The sequence below is a fragment of the Aspergillus oryzae genome, chromosome 4 (assembly GCF_000184455.2).
Source record: "Aspergillus oryzae RIB40 DNA, chromosome 4".
Lineage (NCBI taxonomy): Eukaryota > Fungi > Ascomycota > Eurotiomycetes > Eurotiales > Aspergillaceae > Aspergillus > Aspergillus oryzae.
In genome coordinates this window covers 1575083-1590452 of record NC_036438.1, presented here as the reverse complement: position 1 = coordinate 1590452, position 15370 = coordinate 1575083, and the positions used below count along the sequence as shown (strand labels likewise).

Genomic DNA, 15370 nt, shown 5'->3' with positions numbered 1-15370 from the left:
CTGCTAGTGGCGAGATTAATTAAGACAGCGCCAGGCGCAAAAGATTCGTAGCTAGATATTTCCAAAGATTTCCAGAAAATGACCAGCAAATCCGGACACCCCAAGAAATTATCTATCCAGACTCCGTATCCTTGCCGGCATATGCTCCAAATGCTATGATACAGGAACGAGTAAGAAGGATATGAAGGGTATCAGCACCAGGATATTCCGTCGCCGCCCAAGAGCCGCTCCAAAACGCCCTGTCAAGAGAACAAAAGGATATGGAAAGGAAATTGTCGTCGCTCATTAAGTAGAAACCGGAATGTAACCGACTAGAGAGTCAGCTACTCCCCAGGGGCAGGACCTCCGGGCACATCCTTCAGGATCTCCCATCCGTATTCCTCCTCTGGTCTCTCCGGCTCCATACCAAGAGCATTGCGGTAGGCACGGACTTCGTTCTGGAGCCCAGCCACGACGCGGATCGGCACATTCTCTTCTTCGCAGCGAATACGATAGGCAGTACGGATCATCTCCGCACATTTCATGGTTTGATTATGCCAGTGATCACGCTCCAGGCGGCTCTGCAGATGCGCATCGCGTTCGTTTTGGAGGAGATTGTTGTAGTGTCGTTTCTGCGCCAGATACTGCAAGTTGTTGTTCTGGCAGTAGTTACGGATTTGTTCGACCATTGTACCAACTGCCTGTTCGTATTCCCCAATAAGCTTTGTGTTTTCTTCCTGTTCGTTTCGCAAGACCTCGTTCAGGCGCTTTTCTCTGGCCAGGGCACGCTCTAGCTCGGTGATACGGGCAGCTGTGGGTTTTGTCAGTGGCTACATGTGCAGATGTTGATTGGGAACCCTACCGGAGATCTCGCCGTTGACTTGTTGCAAGCTTGGAGAGGTGCCTTCCGAGGCAGAGCGTCGCTAGATGATCGTTAGCTCAGTGCGCGACTAAGGGTGGCGCTAGACATACCATGACCTCCTCAGCGCTGGAGACGATACTTTGTGTCATCTGACGATTGTTTTTCAAAACCTCACTCAGCTCCAGGACCATATCGTACAGATGATGGAGATCCATTTGGTGGCCAGCATTCAGAGGAATCCCCGCATTCATGCCAGCGATCCCAGCACCATTGACCTGACTAGGAGTGTGAGACATAGCGGGAGACATTGACTGACGAGGCACGTTGGTCATATTTGATTGGTTACTCGCGTTACTCGCGTTGTCGACGCTGCTCGAGAAGAAACCAGAGTCGGGGGTACTGCCACTATTCATGGACCGAGCGACTGCTTCAAAGTCGCGGTTTAGACTCTCCAACTGAGGGTCAAAAGAGGGGTCAACCGCAGGCGAGGAAGCTTCGTCGTCAAATCCAAAACCAGGAGTGTCGATGCCTAAGACGTCCCTCCGAAAGCGCTCCAAGTCCAGACGAGTTACGTGGGTGGAACGCCGACGGTGGCCAGGCACGAAAGATCGCCTAGCGGGAGTCTCGGGGGTAGTTTCACCGATGATGATAGGCTGGTTAGGGGCAACAACGGACTCAGTAAGGATAGCGAGAGAATGAGTCAGAGAGACAGGAAGAAGAAATCGTACTGTACGTGAGGGAGTGGTAGTTTGTTCAGCATGTTCAGCAGTATCACCTTCACTATCGCCGAACTGGTCAAGCACCGGACTTTCGGAAGCTGGGTTCCGATCTTCCAGATCTCCCTCCAAGGCGGTCAGCATTCTGCTGTGCATCTCTTGAAACCCTGTCCTGTTTGGCTGGTGATCCCATGGAATATCCCCAAGGATATCTAAGCAATATCTTAACAATCAAGGGGGAGCAATGAAGGTCTTCCGTACAAGCGTGAATGTGTTGGTGGTAGTGAATAGTATGAACAAAAATATTGCAAGGCAGTGCAGCCGAGCAGGTAGGGAGTCCCTTTGCTTTTCCTCCTCTGTGTTTGACCTTCACTGGCACCTTCTGTGAGTGGTGCAGCTGCGGTGATTTTCTTACAATGGCCTTCCATCCCTTGCACTGCTGAAGAAAGTAATGGGCCCTGTTAAATTTAGGACCGCGCTTTCTCATTTGGAGGATAAGATTGAGATCTACTGATTATGTCGACATTCCATACATTTAGATTCACATCTACATAAATCTAGAGTCATCATTACAGCCTCGACCGCTTTTGCCCTGTACATTTCATTATTTTTCTTTCTCTTTTATTATTTCGATTGTTTTTCTTTCTTTCTTTCTTTCTTTCTTTCTCTCTTTCTTTCTTCTTCCCCGTTTTCCTTGTTTCCTTTCAACCTTTGATGCCATTGTAATTTCCTCCTCGCCTTTGTTTTTACCATGTTCAATCACATTCCTCACCCCGTCATGTCAAGGAGGGCTTCCAGCTTTCGGTCCGAGTCCAACTGATATGAAGCCGGATCCTCCTGACTATCAAAACGCTTCTTGCTATGCTGGATGCGACCTCCCACCCGCGCAACGAGCATCCTCATCTCCTCCAATTCCTGCACCAGTTCGCCATCCCGAGTAATAAGGTTCGGCTGAATATTCTGCTGTGGTTCCTGAAACGGTTCCAAGAGGCGTTGTAACCGGCGTAACTGTTCCAGACGCCGTCGTCGCTGCTGTCGCTGGTTGTCGAGAGTGACCAGGCGTTCCCGTAACTTCTGATACCTGTAACCGCCTCCTATCAGCCGGATGAAACCCAAATCACCACATTGTAATCTAACCTGAGACGTTCTTCCTCGCTTGCGGACTGGTCCTCGAGTTCCACGGGGAGCTGTGTAAGATTCCTGGTACACGTCAGTCGATGAGTAGGGGCATTCGCGGTCGGGAGAGACGGAGGTCTAAGAAAGTTGCGACTTACAAATGGTTGGACAAATCGACCGTCTTCTCAATGCCTCTCTCAAATGAGTTCTGATCACGTATCGCGTCATTCACGGACGTCCAGTAGAGGCTTGCGATTTGCTGTGCGACATGTTGGATCGCCTGGGAGGAGTACACGATGCGATTATGCTGCTTCAATGCGCTATTTACTACAGCCCATTTAGCAAGGAAAAAAAGAATGCCAGATCAACATGGAGCTCCAAACGCAGTCAATAGCACAGGACCACGACCGTAGCCAAGCAGGTATTCCACGAACCGTACATTTTTGTAGGACATCCCCCACCACCTTATCGCTCAGGTCATCCTCCTCCGAGGCAGCGGCATAGCTTCTCCAATCCTCGGGCGCCTCGAGGCTTTCGGATAGGATGCGCACCTGCGCCCGGATGAAGGAGGATTTCAGTTCGGAAATGGTACGCGTTGAGTCCATCTCCCCATCGCGCCGACTTCATTGTCCATCGCAGTCGCGATCGCTTGACGCTAGTGCTGTGCTATCGATAACGGGTCACGTGTCGATCCTGCTAGGTAAGGGTCTGTACTAGTCGTAATATCAATACCGTTACTATTCTTGTACACGGAGTATTTCCCCCTTGCGTTCGTAGACAACTGTCGACAGACAAGGGAGTGAGCAATCAGAAAGTCTGTGTTTGACGTGACAGTTGTCAAGATATAAGCAATAACACCAGCTCCGAGAAGAATCGGTAGTGATGGGTAGTCTACGTATCAAATGAAAACAGTCAGGTGCTTTATATAGCGTCTGGGCATTCCGAAAAAGTGAAGATATATATCCTGGCTATGACTTCAGATACTTTGTACCAGGATTAGTTGAAGCAGCAATTTGGCATGCCTGTCTAAGAATGAAAACAAATACATAGATCAAATAATATAACTATTTCCTCTTACGCCTCTATGTTAGAAGTGCTATATAGACAGCGCAGGTAAAATCAAAAACATAAAACATGTAATGCTAGCGGGTCTACGGTGATGCCATGATTATGAAGAGCCAAAGAATGCCTCCAGAGGTGGAACATAAGGCACGGATTGTAACATCTCAGGTTTTTCCCTTATATAGTCTTAAATTGAGGGTCCAAATATCCACCGCCCGGATGGTCTAGTGGTATGATTCGCGCTTAGGGTCAACCCTGAAGCATACAATTGCGCGAAGCCCAAAGCTATAACACCACTGCCATTTTAGGGTTTTCCCTCATATAACCCTAATTTGAAGTCACATAATGCCCGGATGGGCAGTTGATATATTTGTGCTCAATATATGTCTATATGAATGGGAAAGCAACATCAACCTGCCAACCAAGGTTGAAATAGGTGGGGTGAGTCCGCCGTATTGTCAACTCTATAATGGTGGCAGATCCGACAGTTGCCATTGCACTGCCGTATACAGTCCTAGTTGGAGTAACAGCTAAAATCGTAGCAGAACTCAAGCCCGCTTCGTACGTATATTGTCTAGGTCGTAGGTCACCAACCAATCGCCGACGGCCCCATGGTCAGGCAGTTTAAGCTCTGGGTTGTGTCTGTTCATTCCCCTTGCAAACAGCACCCTGGCATAGAGGGGGTCAAGAACGAATGTTGTTTCACCTGTCACAGAGTTTTTCAATTCCGCCGTAGCCGAAACATCGTCTATGGCGACGTACTCCTCTGGGTTCGGCACGGTTGCTTTCTCAATTTGTTCCTTCACGTGCTTTACAGTCTCAGGATCGAACTGGGTGTCGATGAAGTATAACTTGTTTGGACCGGCCGCTGCCACGTATGGAGTATCTGGCGCCACAACTTGGAGACCATATCCTGTGTCGATAACTTTTGGTACGTAGCTGCCCCGGTATTCTTCTTGGAAGGTTGGCGAGCCCTCGCATGGTCGGAACGGGTTCAGGAGTTAGGTACACAAAGTTCATCTCTTTATAACCGTAGCCCGGCACCCTTCGGCACCCTTATCTAACATACTCAGGATGTTCCGACATCCCTGTTCAACCGGCCCGGCACATCCCGATACCCTTTGTTCGACGTTGTTCAAAACGGGCCATCATTGTTCCTCAGTGTCACATATGCACTCGGGCTTAGCCGATCTAGGTATGGAAGATAACGAGGTTCAGAATCGTGGCGATGCAACTGAGACATGCGGACCTGTGCCTGTAGTGGATCGCGCTCGTGGCCATCAATGATTTGTGTGTTTCTTGAATACATAATGCTGCCTATCTGTCCAATGTCCATTTCCAATTCATCCCAGGGTGCTATTGGCCGGACCGATCTGATATATCCAGTCGGATTTCGTCACTTGGCCATGCAAAGAATGAATGAAGTGCAGGTACTATGGCCAGTGCCGCTGCTTTCCAGGTATCAGACCTAGATGTGCCGACTGCAATGGGGAATATTCGATAGGGCATCCATCCAAATTAGAATCAGAAATCAGAAATGCCTCTTGAATTACTTAGAATACTTTATACACTTATAATTTCCGGTGTTGAACAACTCTGTTGTACCTTTCATCACTAGCTAAACCCTCTTTTTGTGGCATATCTCATTCTCCTTCTTTTCTATATCTTGCTGGTCTGTGGTAAAGCCACGTACTATTGTTGCTATTACGTTATGGCAATGACTTCATATAACCACAACACTTCTCTCTGATTAGAAGTGCACTGTATCTATATGTCAGGGTGGATCGAAGTCTGCTTCGATGGACTTGCAGCAGACAATGTGGATACTACTTCTAGGGGAGTGAACCGGGGCTCAGTAGTACAGCGTCCGAAATCCGCACGTAGTCTGGATACTGAATGTTGTGAGTGAAAACAGTCTCAATCGTACTGCACTTGTCTTCTCAGGAGTCTGACACGCAGTATGCCGACATTTCGATTTGCTTTTTACTTTGTGTGTGACGCGATATGTATGTACATACATACTTCTTACTACGGTGGCATGAGGATCTGTATATATGCTATACTAGTGTTAATTTCTTGTTTTGCATAACCATAGTATACATCCAGAATAGGGATACTGTCAGTGAGCCTCATATACCATTGCACCACATGGGGTGTCTGATGACTTGGCCAATGTCTCGGAGTTTGCCCCTGGCCAAGACATCTAATTCACCGCGATGTCAGATTCGACGACCGTCTAGATCTTCGAAAAGGGATACATATACGACATTTGTCGTACAAATCATCTGGGCGTCTTATCATATGATATGTAGTCATTAAGCTAAAACGCGAATTAACGTCGCGTTCGAAGGTAGTATCCGCCGTAAACTCGCGCGAGTGAACTTTTCGAGTGAGCTTCCCTGATTATCGCAGATGTAGATACGGACGAGAGATACGGGGACTCTCACCCAGTGCAAGAAGGATCGCTGCTATGGCAAAGCATTCACTTAAAGACTCGGAAACCTCAAGCAGAATGTCTGCTGCGATCCGCAAAGGCTATTTTACCTACGGAAAGTTCACCGACTGTAAGTCCACCAATTTTCACATTATCTAGACTAAACCAAGAGTGGAAGTAATATTGTGAGGAAAGAGTGGCTTCCACCTATAGAAATAACTGTATCTTAGGTGAATCGAAGTTGCGTGGTCATCCTTGGTGTCCGTCGAAAGTGTCCAAGGCTCGATAGATGAGATGATGATGCGACCTGTACTTCGACTGTGGGACCTGATGCTCTTCGGAGCGGTGATACATAGCTCAATGCCAATGAGTCGACGGCTTGGACAGATAGAGAAACACTTTCGGATTTGTGGAGTGACAAATTAAGAAATGAGATTGTCTAGCCACTTTGTTGCAGTATCAGACACAGTTGAACAAGATTTGAAGTGCTATAGACCTAGATGCCGTTTGTCCTAGGTCATACCGTAGAAAGTCTCTCCAGAAAGGCATTTGATGTTGAAGCGGGGAAGCTCTGTGACACACAATGTCACTTATAATATCATCCCATGTTGACTCGGAGGTATCGTGATTGGAGGCTACCAGGAGGACAGGCTGCACAAGGGTGGCTATGTATGGCTTGGGCCCCTATCCGGAACGTATTGCCCCTTGTTAATGAATTGATACAGACGGCCGCGCGCATTAAGCTGCATTTAGCATACAACAATGTCAGCTTATATGTTACATTCAAGCGTTTGCTTCCCCGCGTTTCCTTCTGTCTGAGCATGGGATGTCTTAGAGCTTTGACTATAAGTATGTGGGCTCATGCTTCCTTTAGGGACTTCTATATCATCTTAACACCGAGACTTCAAGGCCAGACCTGCTAGCTATTAGGAGAATCCATTGATTCCATTTTCTCTCCTTAAAATGAAGATCTACATACCCTTGGCCCTTCTATTTGCAGCCTTGGCTATTGCTGCTCCAGCAGAGACGGACACAGATGATTCTGTCTCGACGGATGCTGAAGCTGCTCCGAACTATTGCCGCGATGTCACTCGATATAATAAGTGTCTTAGGGTAGAGAACCCTCCCATCACGTTGTACCCAGAATTGTACTAACGGTGATTTGATAGTCTTGCGGAAAACATAACGAAAGATGCCGTCGCGTGAGTCGGCTAGATTCTCAATATTTAGAACGGAAACAACTGACTAGGTGCTTTTTCTCGAGAAGGCATGCTACACACACTGGTGCTAGCCAACCAGGTTTTATGTGCCGCTTCCTGGAATGGATATGCTGGATTAGATTGGGTTGGATGCTTTTTCTGACCCAACTGCTATCAAGTGGCTCACTATTTCCGACAACCAGAGAGTCACTGTGGGATTTTCGTTTTTGTCGGGAATGACTGGTGACCAGGTGTCTTCCGACATGAGTGTTTGTTTGATTGCTTAGTGTTTTGATTCCTTGAGAACCCTGTCCTTCATTTAGTATTCACTGCAGTGATCAATGAAATTATTATCGCAATAACATCGATTATCAGCAGTAAGGCCCCGGCCATCAAGAATCGAGGGCAGAATATAGCATATAGCATAAGGTGGCGTCGTAGGACACTAGCCCATACTGCCGCTGACAACGCCCATACCGAGTAAACCAAAACATGAATTGCGTATGATTTGGCTACAGGATGCATTCCCCGTGTGTTTCCATCTCGTGTTATGATTAGAGGGATCAAAAATGCAGCGACAATTGGGCCAGCAAAAGTGTTAAGGATCACAAGCAACGGGGACCATGGGTAGGAAAGATCATGTGATAGGATATAAGCAGCTTCCCATTGGATGCTGGAGAGGGTTGCATTATGTCCAGTGCTAAAGAAGTGGAGAGTTCCTAAAAACGCAGCAATTGTAGGTCCGATAGTATAGTTGCGAGAGTGATTGAGCAGTTTGCGTAGACTCAGGATCTGGAAATATAATATGGACAAGGAACCACCTCCCATTGGGCTACTCACCCAAATGCTGATCACCAATACAAATGTAGTGATGATCATATTATATCGAACAGGATTCATGATCGTGGTCCATTTTGAGGTGAGAGCCATTCCACTGCCAGCAATCGCAATGACGAGAGTGGACTGAGAAAAGAAAATGTGAAGCCACTTAGATAGCATATTGGAATGTCTACCTTCAAGCCAACCAATCCTGTTAGCAGAATCGAGGGACCAATAGACAGTATTGAAGCAAAGTGCCATGGGCATACCAATGTGAAACCATGCCCAAACCCCTAGGTCTTGAGATATCAAGTCTGAACCGAAGGCTATTCGAGTGGCCATTGGAATGAGTATGGCTATCAGATATGGGATGAGCAGTCTCCAGCCCATGGTGTTACCCAGGCGATGGTAAGTCGTTACGCAAGATGGAAGTTGCTCTTCCCGACAATAAGGACTTAGTGACACCATCCTGACCAGTACCATGAATGATATAGAGAGTAGAGCCCCTAGCATATTCTTCCTTCTGTCCAAGGTCCTATTAGACATTAAAATGGTACATATGCCAAATGTTGCGAGGAATGTGAGTACTGTCTGGTTTTCCCATACAGTGTATGAATTGGACGCAAACCCGATAGAGAGCAGAATAGTAAGCGCAATCGCCATTATGTCCCAGGAGGTCGGCATTTGAGATTTTGTGGATACTCGGATTATCCCAAACAGATGAAATTGACAGATGAATAACGTAATACTACTCATCGTAGCCCCCACGATCACTCCATCCGACATGCGAGATTTCTCTGGCTTTACTATGGCAATATGGATCAAATAAATGGCTATGAATGCTGCAGTGCCCATTTTAATTGTCCTGGAAGAAGCACTGGGGATGAGATTGCATTGGTCCCACGCGCAAACACGAAGTAACAGTGCGACGGCTCCAGATAACAAAATTACCAACCCCTCTATAATGTGAGCCATATTGAACTGTACCCATATGCTTTTGTAACGTTGCAAGATCTTTCCTTGGTAATCGCATAATTCGTGGTATAATGTCTTCAGAATCTCTTGGTCCTGAAAATCAAGTTCTTCCCCAGGGATATATCGGAGAAAATTCGTATGGTTGTGCTCTTCGGCATGCCGTGCATTCTCCTCTGCTATTGAATATTCTTGGTGGAATCGTTCAATTTGCGCAAATGATAGCATATATGCGCGCACCAGTTGCCCCCAGTTATCTCCGGCTGCTCCAAGGAAAGCCTCTTTGATAGGACTCCCTAGGCTATTGAAGGGAATGGGGATTCCCAGAAGAAGCGACAAGGTCGGGACAATATCTATTTGGTAGACGGCTGATTTGTTCAGATACGAGGCCAGCTCTTGTGGATGCACCAGCAAATGACCAAAATACCTGCGCTGAGTATACATCCACAACGTCGCCTGTACCTCATCCTCAGTTTCGCCTCCATGGTTTCCATGTTTATCCATTCCATGATCGCCCAGAACGACAAGTAGCGTGTTTTCGTCGATAGAGTTGACAACATCTGTTATGACGCGGTCCATGTCCTTCAGCTTCTTGGACATTTCAGGATGCGCGGGGCCGAATCGATGACCAACGTGATCGACGCCTAAAAAATGACCAAAAATCACATCCCATTCATCTTGGTGATGGTTAATGAGCGGTATAAGGTGTTCCTCCACGCCCTGGTCGACCGTGTGGAGGTCGGCAACGAGGAAGGAATCGTACGCTCGAGATAGATTAGGTAGGAACTGACTCGGAAACAGCTTTGTCCATGTATCGTCCCCGAGATGCACCAGCCTTTTTCCTGCATTCTGTAGTTGCGTCACGAGATTATCCTCTAAAAGCGCGGAACCGGCAAAATTGGCACCAGCCTCGATAAATGTTGGCAGTGTTCCTGTTGTTAGTCCTTTCAACCGCTGCAAGGTTGTTGTAGGAGGATCCGCAATGAAGGGGAAGAGAACTGCATTTTGGGGCTCTTGCGTTGCTTTCTCGTGTAGTATGGTAAGAGCATTATGGAAAGGCTGATAAGCGTCTTTTCCAGACGACTGTGGTGCAGGTGGCACCGCGAAGTCGTATCGTAGCGCATCGATAACCAGGATCACGGCTTTGTCGAAGGATCTGGGCATCCAACATCCACTCTGAGTAGATTGAAGATGGGGGGATTCATATCTTGGGAATCCTGGTAGTAGAGGACGGCTACAGGCGCTGGACTTTTCCAGCACTCTTCGTGACAACAGGAAGCCCTTAGCAAAAAAGTAGAGCCCCACTGTATGAACGAGTCTGCAATGAGGCGATGAAGAATTAGTAAAATGCGGAGTCACTCCAAAGCTTTAAGAGTTATCAATAAGGCTTGCAGAATCCAAGCAAAAAGCACAGGATCAGCCCTCCTGGTCGCCATTCTGCTCGCTTTTCGTGACACTGCGCAGTAATCCGGGTACTTGAATAAAAGTGAATTCTGATGATGTATTGTGAGTCTCCTTGAGTGCTCATAATACAAATTAGCTGTGCTTTTGAAGAGCCCAGTAGATATGAAGCTGACAGGTATTCGTGTTGCCTGTCATTCTGCCCACTTCAGCCGCCTGACTGACAGCCATCAAGGTGACACAAACACGTCGATCATGAATATCTTGGTAGCCTGGAAACTATATAGTCGGTAAGAACAAAGCCCATAGCTCCCGCCGAAAAGACGATGTGGATCCAGCAACTTCTCTGGCATGAAGACCTTATAAGGGGCCGCGACCTTTCCCGGCTTGATATGACTCGGAGTGCGGTTCTAAATGAGATAGGCAGCTTACTCAATGCAGCCCATTTGGATATACTTGTACTTATGAAGCTTCGTAATATTAACACTACTCAAATGCAGGCGTTATCCCATCATATTATCCATTACCATGATAAATAATCTACATTGACACGAAAGTCCGAAAATGTTCAACGTCAATTAATATGGCAAGGTGTCAAATGCCGCTCCCGGCACTCGCTCAACATCTGTTTCCGATTTTGGATGTTCATTCTATGCCTGCTATGCCGGGTTAGCGAGTAGGTCTCGACGCGTGAGATGGGCCTGGGACTCAAGCTCTCAGGGAAAAGCGTGAGACCGGCATCAACAATATCAACTTCTAGCATTAGCCGAGTTACAAATTGCTCGAGGAACGAGCCCCGGTGTCTTCCACGCAGTATGCCGCGCCCAAGGTCCCCCTTACGTCGACTAGGCATCGACATTCTTGGTCTCCACAGCCAAGAAGCCCTACAGAGTTTTACACTTTCACACCGGTTTCTGTCCATGCACAATATCTGTCTTCCAACTCAGCAGCATATAACGGATTGATTATGCAATACATCTGATTCGTGCACTGCTCTGTACGGAGTACATCGCATATTCCACTTGGCTCTGGTTCATCCATTACCTTGAGTACTGTGTGCACTCAGCCCTATAAGGCAGATGACCCACTTGGTTACCCCATCAAATGGGGGGCGGCCAGACGGAGACGGAGTCTTCCCGAATGTCACTCCGCTTTGCTGTATTAAAAATTTTTATGCTGGGATCCTTCATAGGCACCCACATTGTAACGTTGTGTTCTAATGAAGCCAGGACTCGATCGATAATGTTATATGCTGAAACTCGATGTTTTGGAGGATGGAAAGGGAAGAGAATTTCTACATTTATTTCCTCTAGGTAGTCAGCGATGTCGTAACAAAATCAACTGCAACCGAGGATACCATGGATGCCATGGATGCCATGAAATACCAAGTCGGAAGTTCGGATTCCTGCATGTAACCACGCTTCATACGGCTGCCTCCGAGGGCCCCATTTGTCTCTTGACCTTCGCTTTTAGGGCCGTTTTCTTCCAAGTTATTTCCCAACCCTTTATTTCCCTTCTTCCCCCTTCTCTCGGCGTAGGAAACCGCCAGTGCCAGACATACACATCAGCCTTAATGAAGTTGTTGGGTATCCAGCATTCCTATATGAAAATCTCCGTTGTATTCTCTTCGGCTCCACTTCAGACCTATTCGATGTCTATCGTTCTTCGATGGGTTAACTTTGCTGCACCTTCGCTGTCGTCCCCAGCTGTTCCGGGCCCGACAGATATTTCCTAGATGATTATCAAAGTATGATCAAAGCGTTACCAAGAGAGCATTGCTTTGAGTTTTGAAAATGCATTCCGACGAGGCTCCACGGTTCAGCTATTTCTCTTCGCAGACTCAACAGGTCGTTTCCTCTTCCAACTGGGAGGAGATCTTCTCCGACCAGTTTATCACGCACTTGCAGGAGAGCGAGAGGACTGAAGGGAATGTTTGGTGGCTGGACATTTGCGATGCCACCGAGCAGGATGTCGACATTGTATCTCAGGCACTGTCTATCCACCCTCTGACGGCGGAAGATATCACCATGCGTGAGCCAAGAGAGAAGGTCGAGGTCTTTCGAAACTACTATCTAATCTCGTTTCAGACTTTGGTGACCTTTGCAGATGAAAGTGAAGAGAAGGGAAGAGCCAGGTCTCCGGCAAGCATTTTCTGGTCCACCCCTTCCTCTGCCGGGTGTTACATCCTCGTCTTCAAGAATGGGGCAGTGACCTTCTCTCCTAGTGGAAATGGACACATACGTCGAGTCAGAGATCGAATCCGCCGTCTCCCTGATCCATCCATCTTGTCAGGTGATTGGGTCTGTTATGCCCTGATGTACGTCTCGTGCCTTCCATGAATTCGATACATCCCTAACATTATTACACAGAGACGATATCATCGACAGCTTTGAACCGTACATGCAAGCCGTGGAACGTGAGTCTGAATCCATCGAGGATCAAGTCTTCATCGCTCGTGTAGACGACGTCAAATCCCTCATCCCTCGTGCCGAAAATCTCCGCAAAAAGATCACCTATCTTATCCGCGCTCTGAGCGGGAAGGTGGACGTCCTGAATGGCTTCGTCAAGCGGTGTCAGGCCAAAGACAAACAGCCCGTCTTTCCCGATGGTGATCTCATCATGTATCTGGGCGATGTGCAGGACCATCTGGTAACCACCATGTCGAGTCTGGCGCACTTTGATGAGATCGTCGGTCGCTCGCAGTCAAACTGCCTCGCGCAGATCAGTGCCAATAACCTACGCTTGAGTCTGAACATCAACGAAGTCCTCAGCAAGGTGACCGTCTTGGCCACAATCTTCGTTCCATTGCATATGGTGACGGGACTTTTTGGAATGAACGTTACAGTTCCTGGTCAGGATGTGCCTGGACTGGCCTGGTTCTTTGGGATTGTGGGTTGCTTCATCGCGTTTATAGTCGTGTGTTGCACTATTGCTGCTAGATTCAAGCTGTTGTGAATACATTCATATTCTGTTTGATGAATGAAAGCATTCAACTCTGTTCTGTTCCTATGGTAGCTAGAAAATGTGAGATAGTGAAGTATATTAGTACTCCATACTTGACAGGCCATCACTTTTCACGTGACTGCAATCTAATCACGAAGAGGGACAAGCTATATGATTAAACATTTACTCTGTAATTAAAGAATCTACCAATCTCGCAAGTATCCAAATACACGGGAATTGTATTTGTCGTGTGCGTGGATATAATAGTTCTTTCTTCCTCGGTCCTTGATCCTTGGCTGATAAGGACTCAATCTAACCTCGGCAATCTGATCAGCGCATCAACCAAACCCAATAATTCTCCGCATAACACATCACGAACCCCATCCCTAGCAATTGACTTCAACTCTTATAATAAAAGCCCTCGCGAAAGAAAATCAATCAAACAAACTTACCACCGATAAGCCCCTTCCACCCAGTGAACCACCATGACAGAAACCACACGGCCCATCGGCCTACTATTCGACATCGGCGGAGTCTGCGTACGCCTCAATACCAACCCCAAAAGACCAACAAGCCCACCACTAACCAAAAAAAACCAGGTCCTCTCCCCATTCCAAGCCATCCTCGACTACGAAATCGCCAACAAAATCCCCCCAGGATGGGTAAACTTCAGTATCTCCCGATCCGCCCCTAGCGGCAGCTGGCACCGCCTCGAACGCGGCGAAATCAAACTAGACGCCGACTTCTTCAAAGCATTCAATAAAGACCTCAGCAACCCAGAACTATGGAAGAAATTCCACGAAACACTTCAGAAAAAGCAGTCTGCTACCGGCACCCCATCATCGTCATCATCGCCACTACCGCCACTACCCCAGCTAGACGCAGAGTTCCTTTTCTGGGAAATGATGCGCATATCCCGGACACCGGACCCTTACATGGCGCCTGCGTTGAAGAAATTAAAGGCCTCGGGGAAGTTTATTCTGGGCGCGCTGTCGAATACGGTTGTTTTTCCTGACGGGCATGCCTACAATACCGATGAGAGTGGGGTGAAGGGGCAGTTTGATTTCTTCATTTCGTCAGCGCATACGGGGCTGAGGAAACCGGATCCGAAGATCTATGAATTCGCGATTCGGGAGATGAATCGGTTGGCAAGGGAGAAGGGGTTGAGGGAGGTTGGAGCGTCGGATATTGTTTTCTTCGATGATATCGGGGAGAATTTGAAGGGCGCGAAAAAGGCGGGGATGAGGACTGTTAAGGTGAATCTGGGACGGACTCAAGATGCTGTTAAGGAGTTGGAGAAGATTACGGGGCTTTCATTGTTGGAGGGATCCGATCGGGCGAGGTTGTAGTTGGAGGATTTCTTCCCCTGCTTTGTGGATAGATATAGAGACTTAATTGGAATGGGATTATGTACTAAAAAGGAGTCATTTATGGATAGCTCCAGCAACCTATGTTCCCGGAATGAGACTAGATCAGGGCCGCTTTTGGCTCAGTGATCTACTCATTCTGGAGCGTGGGATAAGGCGGAAGTGCGTGTACCGAACGATCCGTGTGCATAGTAACCAATCCCGTTCAGCTGCCAGAAACTGGAAGTAACATAGCAAAGCCGATATCGATAGGCCCGCTCACAGATCCAAAGGGCGATTAGAATCAACAGTGGAATGTATATTCACTGAATCTCCTTGCCAAGGCATTTACTACTATAAATATAACGCTAACCTATGGCTTTTAGGTAGATCCAGCACTTAAATCAACTTTTCTTGAAGATGCGTCGCCTATCGCTCTGAAGATGCTATTCAGGTATATCTCGGAGATAATAACGTCGCTCTAAGATCTAAACAATATCTATTATTCTCTATCTAATACT

General features: G+C 47.4%; 4 protein-coding genes across 4 annotated transcripts; 2 read left to right on the top strand and 2 right to left on the bottom strand.

Annotated features, from left to right (window-relative positions):
* Positions 1–323: 323 nt before the first annotated feature.
* Positions 324–3300, bottom strand: AO090012000621 (uncharacterized protein; the record flags this gene model as incomplete). Its single annotated transcript, XM_023236560.1, has 3 exons — positions 324–809; positions 952–1769; positions 3225–3300. 3 exons carry the CDS (start codon positions 3298–3300, stop codon positions 324–326), a joined length of 1380 nt encoding a protein of 459 aa, XP_023091475.1.
* Positions 3301–7683: 4383 nt separating this feature from the next.
* AO090012000618 (GPI ethanolamine phosphate transferase 3) lies at positions 7684–11762 on the bottom strand (the record flags this gene model as incomplete). Its single annotated transcript, XM_023236559.1, has 3 exons — positions 7684–10477; positions 10807–10970; positions 11682–11762. 3 exons carry the CDS (start codon positions 11760–11762, stop codon positions 7684–7686), a joined length of 3039 nt encoding a protein of 1012 aa, XP_023091474.1.
* Positions 11763–12587: 825 nt separating this feature from the next.
* On the top strand, positions 12588–13515 carry AO090012000617 (magnesium transporter CorA family protein; the record flags this gene model as incomplete). Its single annotated transcript, XM_001727552.3, has 2 exons — positions 12588–12877; positions 12930–13515. The coding sequence occupies 2 exons, from the start codon at positions 12588–12590 to the stop codon at positions 13513–13515; spliced, it is 876 nt and encodes a 291-aa protein (XP_001727604.3).
* Positions 13516–13988: 473 nt separating this feature from the next.
* AO090012000616 (HAD family hydrolase) lies at positions 13989–14852 on the top strand (the record flags this gene model as incomplete). The annotated part of the gene is made up of 1 exon (XM_023236558.1): positions 13989–14852. One exon carries the CDS (start codon positions 13989–13991, stop codon positions 14850–14852), a length of 864 nt encoding a protein of 287 aa, XP_023091473.1.
* Between the last annotated feature and the right edge of the window lie 518 nt (positions 14853–15370).